A 10932-nucleotide genomic window follows, 5' to 3' on the forward strand; every position below is an offset into this window, starting at 1 on the left:
GGCACCGATGCAAAGACCGGACGGCAGCAGCAATCTATCGCGTCCAAAAGGTCGGAGCGCAGGCAATTATTGGAGCGTTCGTCACGATAGCCACAAGCGTAGCAGAAGCGGAGGCTCACATCGCCAGTGCACCAGAGCGATTCACGAGAAGGGCCATCAAGCTATGGACAGATCTCCACGCATTGCCTGAGACCAACCCGCTTCGAAAACTGACCTCTCGCATAAAGAAGTTCAGGCGCTTCCACCGCTCACCATTTTTCCAACTGGCAACTTCGCTCAACGAAATTCCAATGGAGGACCTGGAAACAATCAACCCATTCACACTGCCGCCGTGGATGGAAAGAGTGCAGACCGTCACTGAATGGAACGACGAGGATGCAACACTGACGCGGGTCGATGAGGAGGCCACGGTGCGCATCGCTGTGAGCAGCTCGGCACGAAACGAGGTGGTCGGCGTCGGTGGAACCGTCAAGGGGCCAGGGACGAGGCTCGAGACGTTTTCCTTCACCCACGGCATGAGGACCGATCAGAACCCATTTTCCGGAGAACTGGTAGCGGCAGCATACGCGTTGCGATTTCTGCCGCAGCTGAGGGGGCAGACCGTGACGCTACTGACAAGCAACAAAGCCGCGGTGCTGACACTTCGAAACCCCCAACAACAGTCTGGACAAGAGTACGTTCGCTGCATCTACGAGGCGATCACCCGACTGCGAGAAACCGGGAACACCATCTCAGTCGTGTGGCTTCCGAGCCATCTCGACGACGACCTCCTGAAGAAAGCGAAAGGAGAAGCACGCAAGGCCAGCCGAGATGGCGCCTTGCCTGAAAAACAGTTCCCAAAGATGCGATCCACCACCCTCAACGCTGCAAGGCGCAAACTACGTGTGGAAAGACGACTACCAGATAATGTTGGAAAACTCTCGAAGGAAGTCGACATAGCACTACCCGGCAAGCACACTCGAGAACTATATGATAACCTTTCCTGGATGGAGGCGAGCATGCTGGCCCAGCTCAGGACAGGCATGGCGAGACTGAACGCCTCACTTTTCCGAATCAGGGCAGTAGCTTCAGCCCAATGCGCATGCGGACAAGCGAGAGAGACGGTGGAGCACTTTCTCCTCCGATGCACACGATGGGCAACACAACGAGCCGAGACACTCATGCGCCCTGGCACACAAAGAGACAACATCTCCTTCCATTTGGGAGGTAAGACGACATCAGATGGTGATGATTGGAAGCCGGACATGAAAGCAGTCCGAGCTACGATACGCTTTGCGAAGGCCACGGGCCGACTGGAGAACGTGTGATCCCTTGCGGGGGCCTAACACACCAAAACCCCCCCTTCTTCTACTAACCGAACCTAACACCCACACCTCGTGTCAACAACAGTAAGCGCCGCTTCAGTCGCCGTAGATAGGACTCTGAACACTTGAAGAATAGCCTTCAAGCAGCTTGCCAATACAATCTAAACCCCACGAGAAACCGGCGGCAAGACAGAAGACGAGAAAGCAAGAGCGGAAAGATGACCTATTATGGGCTTGGGAGATTCGGACAGACTAGAGGAAGCGACCGTGTACAATAGCAAATAGTGCCTTATTGGCTCTAGGCCACCAGGCGTAATAAACTTGTGTGTGTGTGTGTATAGGTTGCGGAGGGCCCTCCAAGCTGCGGAGGGCCACATTTCAGATGTATTCCAACCCCCTACCGATCTTCTACCTATCTGCGGGCCACGTGTAGAAGACCTCTTCACTCTGCTCTAACAACGCTCCGACACTGAACAAGGCTTACTGTATCCAGAATCAAAAAGTTCCTAGGGAGCTTCCTGCTTCTTCCTACCGACCTACCTTTTCTAAGGTAGGGGTAGGTAAGTAGGTACCTCACCACGACTGAGCTAAGGTACTTATCTACCTACCTAGGTAGCTACCTTTGGTAGGTACCTAGGAGGGAGGGAGGTAGAGGAAAGAGAAGGGGGCCAGCCAGTCGAGGCAGGTTCTAGGCAGGGTCCAGCCAAGCTCCTGCAGGCTGACGAGGGTCCAGTCGAGCTCTTGCCGAAGCAAACGCTCACCTGCCCCTTGGGGGGAGAGGTTCCCACGGCAAGTGTAGAGCTCCTCCTGGCTGGCTGAATTTGGATCGTGTGAGGTAGACAGTCGGTGCGTACCCCTGCTTTGCCTCTGGTAAATTGATGGCTCTGGCCACCTAGACCCCAGCACCAGCACCAGCATCAGCACCAGCACCAGCACCAGCACCCAAGCGCGGTAACTAAGTATGCACCCCCATAGCAACAGGGCAATCGATCATACAGCGTCTGCACAACGCCCGCACAACGCGACTGACACCTAGGGCTCTCGCATCATATGTATGGAACCCTATTTCACCTCGCAGGAGTCTGTCTCTGGACCATTAAGTTTCAGCAGCCAGCTATTGCCGATACGCGATGGCGCATATCTGCAGTATTCTGTCGACACTGCCATATGGCGCTGCAAGCGTCCTTGGAGGGGGCTGACCTTGGCCACATGGCGACTGAGAAAGGCTGGCCTTTTGTTCGTAGGTGACGGAGGATACCTTGTCTCCATCGGGTTCGGATATAGCTCCTGTCTTTTGAGTAGTCATTGAATGCAGCTGGTGAGCTTTCGGACTTGATCGACTTCCTTGTGTACGGAGAAGTGCGAGGAGAGAAACCAAAGGTTGGATGGGGCAGGGTTACGCAGAAGAAGCCACGTCATTTGATCTGACAGGGAGCAAGTTCATGGTAGTATGCAAACCGTGCCATGCGGGAAGGATTTCTGTGATGCCGTTCTGGTGTTCATGCACATTATAAATTGATCCATCAACTATTGCATGCTTCACACAAGGCCACGATGCAGCATTGGGACCTAGCACGATAGTGACACGTCCAATACTACTGGACTCTATACGTCGTATTCTATCACTGACATTGTCGCCAAACTCGATTCCGCCATGGAAGATCTCCCTGGTGTCTAGAGAGACAGCAAGAAAATGGATTTCGATTGCAAAAAACGGTCAAGTCAACACAAATGGTTTGATGGCGCGATACTTTACTTCGAGCTTGAGGCAAATGCGGCCGGCAGCTGGACACAACCGTCGTCCGGCCCGTGGAATCTATACAGCTCTATCTGGACTTGATGTCGTTCATCAATTTTACTCTCATAGATGCCGAGGGTAGATGGAGTGGCCTTGAGGTCTGGGTAGGTCTGGCTTGGGGCGCTTTTCCGTATTTTCACTGGCTCTTACAGAATGGAACTTGATCGATTGGTCTTCAATATGCTGTCTTTATTGCAAGTACCATTCGCGATGGTAGATTATTTTTCTAAGGTGGTACTCTGCAGGGCGTGTTTGACGAAAACTTTCGTCCATGGTCTTGCTATATGCCGTTTTCCGATCCTAAACCCGACCGCCGGGATCAACACAGCATTCAAGAATGAAAGGAAATGACGGGTACGAGGAGCTCAGACTCATGAGATAGGACTGGCAGATCTCATGGCTTCCGTAGTTCACATCCGTATAATCTGTTGAACTGTCTTGATGATGATGCATTTCGTTAACACAGAGTGACTGTGAATGAAGATTATCAAAAGGCTGTGCTTGAAAGGTTGTAGTTAAACTCACATGATTGTACTTGAGAAAGCTTGGTTGTAAACTTCAAACAAAAGCTGTACAAGCTGTCAACACAAAGAAAGTACAACCATTGCCATGAGTGTTCAAGCAAGAAGATAGCGTCCAAAGCAAAGGACTTTGACATATCGCTAAAACCATATTGGTTGCTATGCTACATTGAAGTGAATAGGACTCTTCGGCTCTTCAGGCATCCCGCTGCTATGTCCACATATGTTGTCGCGCGCCATTCACTCGTACCCGGCTGCCATGTTAAGTCTTGCAGTGAATGCGAGGGAATCGCGCTCCTTCCTCAAGAGTTTGCTTCGCGTTCCCAAGATGGCCCAGGCTTTATTCCCAGTGAGTTATTCCACCCAGACGTGCTTCTGCCTATCCACCAACGGTCCGCCAACCCACACTGCCGACCGTCGCCATCCGCGTCTCACAACAACAACTGCAACAACCAGAATCACCGCCGCAGCATAGCACCGACAATGGCGACTTGGGCCGCCATCGCACGCAAGGCCGCAGAGACCACCGCAGAGGCCCTTGAAGAGGGCGTCAAATTCTCGTGGGCGGAGAACGAAGCCAACAAAGTCACCGCCGCCACCTTGGAGGAATTTGGTCCTCCTCTTTCCTACGACACCGACAGTGACAACGACTGTGAGCCCAAGGTTAAGACTGAGCTCAACGCTAGCCACAACAACAACAATATCATCATGGCAGCTGAAGAAAACATCGTGGTTGCCCCCGAGGTGCCCGTTCAGAACTCGGCCGGCACCGCTCCCGGTCCTGCTCCCAACGAGGGTGCCTCGTCCTCGTCTGCCGCTCCTTCCGCCGGAGCTTCCATGTCCAGGGTTGAAGAGTTCAAACTGGCTCTTGGTGACTTCGGCACTCAACTTGGTCTGATGGTCCGCCTCAAAGGCGTGGCCCCAGAGAACGTTGACGAGTGTGTCAACAACATCATCGAAAAGAGCCTTGATGATATCATCGCTGTCAAGGGCAAGGAGGCCCAGAAGAACGGGAAGGCCCAGGGACCGGACGCCGCCGACAACAAGACAATTTCGGCTCCTGCCCAGCAGGACGGAAATGATCCGAAGGGCAAAGGTAAAGCTGTCGAAACCACTGACGCCTTCACTGGCATCATGGAAGGCTACAAGCTCTCTGCTGCCCCGCAGCTGCCCAACAGCGAGCCTCACCCTTCGAGGCTCACCGTGGAAGAGCGCAGAGCCCAGGTTCAGTGGGCCGTGCAGTCTGCTCTTGATCTTCGCCGTCTCCAGAAGTGAGTTGCTTCCTGATCTGCGGTTCTTTGCTTCATCACAACCCCCAGCTAACCACAAGCAGACTCTCGCTTACCCAGGACACGGCCGACGTCATCATGTTCTTCACAAAGCCCGATGAGGTCACTGGAGAGACTGAGATTCCGGTTCATCGCGAGCTGCTCATCAGAGAATCGACTTGGTTTAGTCGTCCGGGCGGCCTGCCTCCCCCGAACAAGGTATGTCTTGTATCAAAAAGCTGATAATTAGTACTGACACGGGTTTAGGACGGCAAACCTGTCTACATCTGTCTCGGAGACGGACCTTCTGGCGTTGTTGGCCAGGTCTTCAGGTTTCTTTACAACCATAGTGGGTAGTCTTTGCCCAGTGTGCAATGCATTTGCTAACCACATTGTCCTTTCCCAGAGGTCGACGAGTGCGAGAGAAATGCTGGCTCGCCCTTCCACCTTACCCATATCCAATGCAACGTAAACCAGTACGTTCTTGCTGTCGCCTACGGCATGACTCGCCAGCAGCAATATCATCTCAACAAGGTTCAGGAGCACGTCGAATGGCTCAGGGAGCACGTCTCTCACAACGGGCCTCTGTGCAACATGGTGCTCACCACTGGCATTGAGATCGGATGGTGCGAGGTGCCGCTTCGTCACTGCAACACGTGCCTCTGGAAGGAAGTCATCCCGGAGTACCGCGCGGGTCTGCGCCGGATGCACGTTCTCATTGCCCGGCTCAATCTGATCATCGTGCCGTGGATGAACCGCCAGCCTTGCGTCAAGCCATTCGTCGACATGTTCTGGATCACGCAGCAGTATGGCAGGTTCCCGTGGAGGGCTTGGGTTTGGCACCTTCGCTCGCTCGGTACCATTCGGGAGAGCGACTGTGACAATTGGTCCCTTCTCGGCAAACAGATGAGCCAGGCCGAAATCGCCAGGACTCTCAAGCCCTATCATTTCGTCTGAAGCAATAGGAAAATGATGACCAAGGAGTATGACATGGTTGCTGAAAGTTGGCATGAGCTCTGTCCAAGGGGGGCAGAGGGAGGAAGCAGCAGCATAGCTTGGTCATCAATCGGTTCAATAGGAGTTCAGGATTGATTCCGTTGATTATTCACTCTGATCGCACCGTGATGCCACATGGCTTAGCAATATCGGATCAAGTACCTCCGGACGAACGACGTCGTGCGTCTTCTGAGCCAGTCAATATCGTCATGTTGAGTGAAGAGTGGAGGTCTGAATCAGTCAGTAAGAAAAGAGATGTTCACCAATTCAACACGGCCTGAAGTCGTACCCTGCTTGGCTGAGCAGATTGTTGATTCATGTCACCTGAAAAGTCTGCGACAGTTCATAATCACCTATCAGCATCTCGGTAATGGTGTTTACTGTTGAGATATCGAACGCAAGGCACATGTCATCCATGCGAGTATCGTCTGCGTCAAGATCCAAGACAACATGGTTTGCGCAATACCAAAAAAACCGTGATGAGTTCCACTCTTTGTTATGGGATTTAGAGTATCACTGCGTCATGAAGCATGAGGCCCGTCTACAGGGAGTGAGAGAGGCGTTCAGTTGCAAAGTCCAGACGTCTACTCAGAGACTCCTCGTCTTGTCCTTGGGTATGTTCCACTGCAGCGTGTAAGCGAGGTATTAGGTTGGCGACACCAGTCACCGTGATTACGACGTCGATGAAACAGCCCGAACGCATGCGTCTTTAAATACTACGTGATCAAACCATACTGCACGTATTCTGTTATGCAAGACACCCGATTTACAGCCCTGGTTTTACCTTGCGGTGAGCTCGTAGATCTTTACTTGCAGCTTATGATGAGCAGGCAGTCGAGTTACCTGAGACATACCAGACCACGGTGTTTCAGGTCATCTCGAAGGCTGCGCTGGATTAGCCGGCCTTCTTCGGGCATCCCTCGCGGTCCAACACGGCGTCATCCCACCCAACATCCATTTCGATGCGCTAAACCCAGCCGTCAAACCTTTCTACACAAACCTCTGCGTGCCTACGTCGCCCCTGGCGTGGCCGGATACCCATGGTCAGCCTCGTCGCGCCAGCGTCAACAGCTTTGGCTTTGGCGGCACAAATGCCCACACTATTGTCGAAAGCTATGACACTCCTACTGAGACTTTTCCGTCCTCGCAACAAACGGCCGCTGCCACATTGGTAGCTAGGCAAGAAGCTGATAAATTCGGTCTCGTCGGCCCGTTTGTGTTTTTAGCCAGGAGTCGCACGTCACCTTCCCAGTCACTTCGACAAACCTCAGACCATCTGCGCATTAACCCGGCACTGGATTTGGATTCCTTGAGCAGCGTGCTGCATTCAAAGCGAAGCGCTTTGACATACAGAATAGTGATTCCGGCGACGACAAGTCGCCAGACACTACTAGACAGCCTGGAGGAACATGTCAAACTCGCATCAAGCGCACAATCCAGTGAGTCGTTTGGCGTCAGGGCCTTGAATGAGCCCGGTGCGACCAAGCAGCCAGGGATCCTCGGTATCTTCACAAAACAGGTCAGTTCAATATCCAAAACTCCAACTAGCTCTGCCTTTGAGCTTCTACAATTAGGTGACGAAGGTAATTAACGTGGATTGGCTATTACACGGTGCTCAAGCTGCCCAGATGGGCCGACACTTGGTGCAACACTGCAAAACTTTCAGCCAGTCCATTCAAAAATGCGAGGTCGACTTGAAATCACTTCCTGAAGGTCCTACTTGGTCATTGATTGAGGAACTGGTTGCGGAAGAGAAGGTTTCGCGTCTCTCGCAGGCCGTCATCTCCCAACCTCTTTGCACGGCCCTTCAGATTGCCCTTGTCGACCTCCTGAAAACAGTCGGCATGGAGTTCGCTGCCGTTGTTGGCCACTCGTCTGGCGAGACCGGTGCTGCGTATGCAGCTGGACTTCTGAGCCGAAGGCATGCCATGGGTATCGCGTACTACCGCGGTCAAGTGGCCCATCTGGCAAAGGGGCCGGGTGGGAAGGCGGGAGGCATGATAGCGGCAGCCTTGACCTTTCAAGATGCTAAGTCGCTCTGCTCAGAGGCCCGATTCAAGGGACGGGTCAGTATGGCAGCGAGCAACGCGCCCTCTAGCGTCACTCTATCTAGTAACTTGGACGCTATCGAAGAGACTAAGGGTGTCTTAACGGCAAAGAAAATCCAGGCTAGGCAGCTCATAGTCGATACAGCCTACTATTCACATTACATGCTTAAGTACGCTGAAGCTTACCTAGTCCTTCTTTAGCAGCTTAAGGTGCAAGTCCGCAAGCCAGCTAAGGACAACGCATACATATAGTTCTCCAGTATGCGGAACAACACTAACATAGTCACTCATTCTGCTTATTAAAAAGATTAAGAAGACTAGTACTAGGTTAATAATATAGTCCAACCAGTCCTATTCTCCGACGCTATTCAGCTTATAGTCTAGAGCTTTCCGGTATATTTTGCGATCGTAATCGAAGTTAGACTATATCCGGCTTTAAAGGGTCTAGTAAGCTAATCTATTAAGTTATTATCGATGCCTCCTATTCCCTACGTCGGCTGCTTAGAGCGCGAGAAAGGTGGCATTAAGAGTATATCAACGGCCCTCGGGACGGCTTGGAGCTACCTGAGGCCCTCTGCCATCGACTTTAGTGCTTGGCGAGAGAGTTTCAACTTGCCCAGGCAACGGACCCCTCTTAAGGGCTTGCCTACGTATACGTAGGACCATGACCAAGTATACTAGCTAGAATCCCGTCTCTCACGTAATATGCGTATAGGTGGTAAGCCACTATATACTTTGCTCGGCCGTCAGCGTGAGGATACTCTATACGAGAAGACGTAGCGAAACTTCTTCTACGTGAAAGAGATGCCGCGGGTGATAGGGCATACGTTCTAGGGACAAATTCTCTTTCCTGGAGCCGGCTATGTCAGTATCGCCGTAGAGGCGTCCAAAGCCTTCGTCCAGGGCCGCCCCATTAAACTGGTTGAGGCCAGAGATATGAATATACCCAAAGCACTGGTCATCGGCGAGGACAAAGGAGTTGAAGTCGTCTTCACGATGCGCAGCCAGACGCTTCACACATCGGTGTCAGACGGCTCAAGCTTAGAAGCCGAGTTCGTTGCTTGTAGCTGCTCGTATGAACGCGTTTTGGACAAGACGTGCGATGCCCGTTTATTCATCCATCTTGGTCCTACTGGATCTGAAGATTTGCCTGCAAATCCTATATCACAGACCGAACTTACACCTCTGGACACCGACAGATTTTATCGAGCTGTTTCGGAGATCGACCTTGGCTACGATGGAGCGTTTCGCGCATTGCATTCCATCAGTAGATCTTGGGGTCATGCCAAGGCATCCGCTTCTTGGTCCAGCGATGACATCGCCATTGGTTGCTCCCTACACCCTGCTGTTCTTGACGTTGCTTTCCAGGTCGGGCTAGGGACCTTTCTTTCCACCGCAGAGAAGTCAATGAGAAGCCCCTTGCTCCCAGTTGGAATTCGACGAGCCTTCATCAATCCCAACCAGAACTACGAGGACGAGCCCGGCTCAACGAATATCGAAATTGAGGCCATGATGTCGACTGCAAATGCTGGCGTTGTTGAGGTTGACATCAGCTTATGTGCTAAGAAAACCAACGAAACGCAGAGTTGCGGTATTCAGATCGATGGCCTGATACTCAAAGCGATTGCCGAACCACAGCCGTCTGAAGACCGTAACCTGTTTGTCAAGACCATCTGGGACGTTGACAGCGCCTACGGTCTTGCTGTCACACCGCCGACTCCAGCCAATGAGGCTGCTTCCTCGACTGTGATAGACGCGTGTGAGCGAATCACTCTGTTTTACATGCAAAACCTCATTCGCGAGCTCTCCGCCCAGGACCTAAAGTCCGCATCGTGGTACCACCAAGAGTTGTTCAGCTACATACATACCACGTTGTCCACAACTCGGGAGAAAAGGCATGCGATCCTGCGTGAAGGGTGGTTGGATGACGACCGTGAGACCATCCTAAAGCTTATCGATGAGCATCCAGAGAGCGTCGACATAGAGATGCTGGTCGCAGTGGAATTGCCGCACGGAAACATGCATTATCTCGATTTCGACCGGCCTGAGGCGTGGAACGCTGACGTGCTTGTGCGCCACGTTCTTCTAATGGCCTTCACATTGGCGTCGTCGACGACTACGCAAGAAATGCTCTGGAGCGAAGAGCCAGAGGTCCTGGTCAAAGGCGATGAGATACTTGTGCCTCGTATTGTGCCCGACCACGTTGCCAACGAGACACTTAACGCCAAGCGTCGGAAAATAAGCAAACTTGTCACAACGGAGAGGATCACCATCGACTCTAGTGACCCCTCCTCGCAGCTACCACAGCTGCTCACTGGTGACAGCCTCTCGGTTCCTGAAAGGTATACGGCGGTCGATGTCAAGTTCTCGTTGGCGTTGCAAACTGGTGTCGAAAACCCATGCTTCCTTTGTTTCGGTCGTGTACAAAGCTCAGGTCAGCTAGCAGATGTCGGCGAGGTTCTCGTACTGTCTGCAATCGATTCTTCAACGGTCGTTGCCCCCACAGAAAGCCTTCTAGAGTGCTGCGACGCGCAAGCTATCAATGGTGAAAGCCTGGTGGGCACGGCATCTGCCCTAATTGCTTTGCAAGTGGTCCGCAGGGTTCCTCAGCACGGTACGACCCTTGTCTTCGGGGCTACAGTGGGCATGGCCCACGCCATCTCCGCTGTAGCAGCTGGAACAGGGCACAGCATTCTGTTCGTCGCTGTCGACTCGGTTGACGAAAAGAACCGAGAAGACTGGATCATGTTGCATCCTCGGGCCGCTGCTCGAGTCGCCCGAAGACTGATCCCTAAGGACACATCACTGGTCATCAACTTGTCAAAGGAAAACCTCGAAACGATTGTGGAATTCCTGCCGTGTTTTGCGTCATTCAGACCTATGATCCTAGAAGTCTTCTTCACGAACCTAGCAAGGAGGTCGCTGCTGTACTGGGCAAAGCGCATGACACGTACCATTCATCAGCCAAAGAAGAAGCCAGCGAATTATCTGCCATAA

At 52.5% G+C, this 10932-nt stretch overlaps 2 protein-coding genes across 2 annotated transcripts; both read left to right on the plus strand.

The window, feature by feature from the left end:
- Window positions 1-3449: 3449 nt before the first annotated feature.
- Window positions 3450-5848, plus strand: VDAG_04538 (uncharacterized protein; the record flags this gene model as incomplete). The annotated part of the gene is made up of 5 exons (XM_009650985.1): window positions 3450-3456; window positions 3806-3972; window positions 4080-4894; window positions 4957-5110; window positions 5300-5848. 5 exons carry the CDS (start codon window positions 3450-3452, stop codon window positions 5846-5848), a joined length of 1692 nt encoding a protein of 563 aa, XP_009649280.1.
- Window positions 5849-6637: 789 nt separating this feature from the next.
- Window positions 6638-10932, plus strand: VDAG_04539 (lovastatin nonaketide synthase; the record flags this gene model as incomplete). The annotated part of the gene is made up of 4 exons (XM_009650986.1): window positions 6638-6677; window positions 6760-7406; window positions 7462-7953; window positions 8770-10932. 4 exons carry the CDS (start codon window positions 6638-6640, stop codon window positions 10930-10932), a joined length of 3342 nt encoding a protein of 1113 aa, XP_009649281.1.

The sequence above is a fragment of the Verticillium dahliae genome, genomic scaffold (assembly GCF_000150675.1).
Source record: "Verticillium dahliae VdLs.17 supercont1.7 genomic scaffold, whole genome shotgun sequence".
Classification (NCBI taxonomy): domain Eukaryota; kingdom Fungi; phylum Ascomycota; class Sordariomycetes; order Glomerellales; family Plectosphaerellaceae; genus Verticillium; species Verticillium dahliae.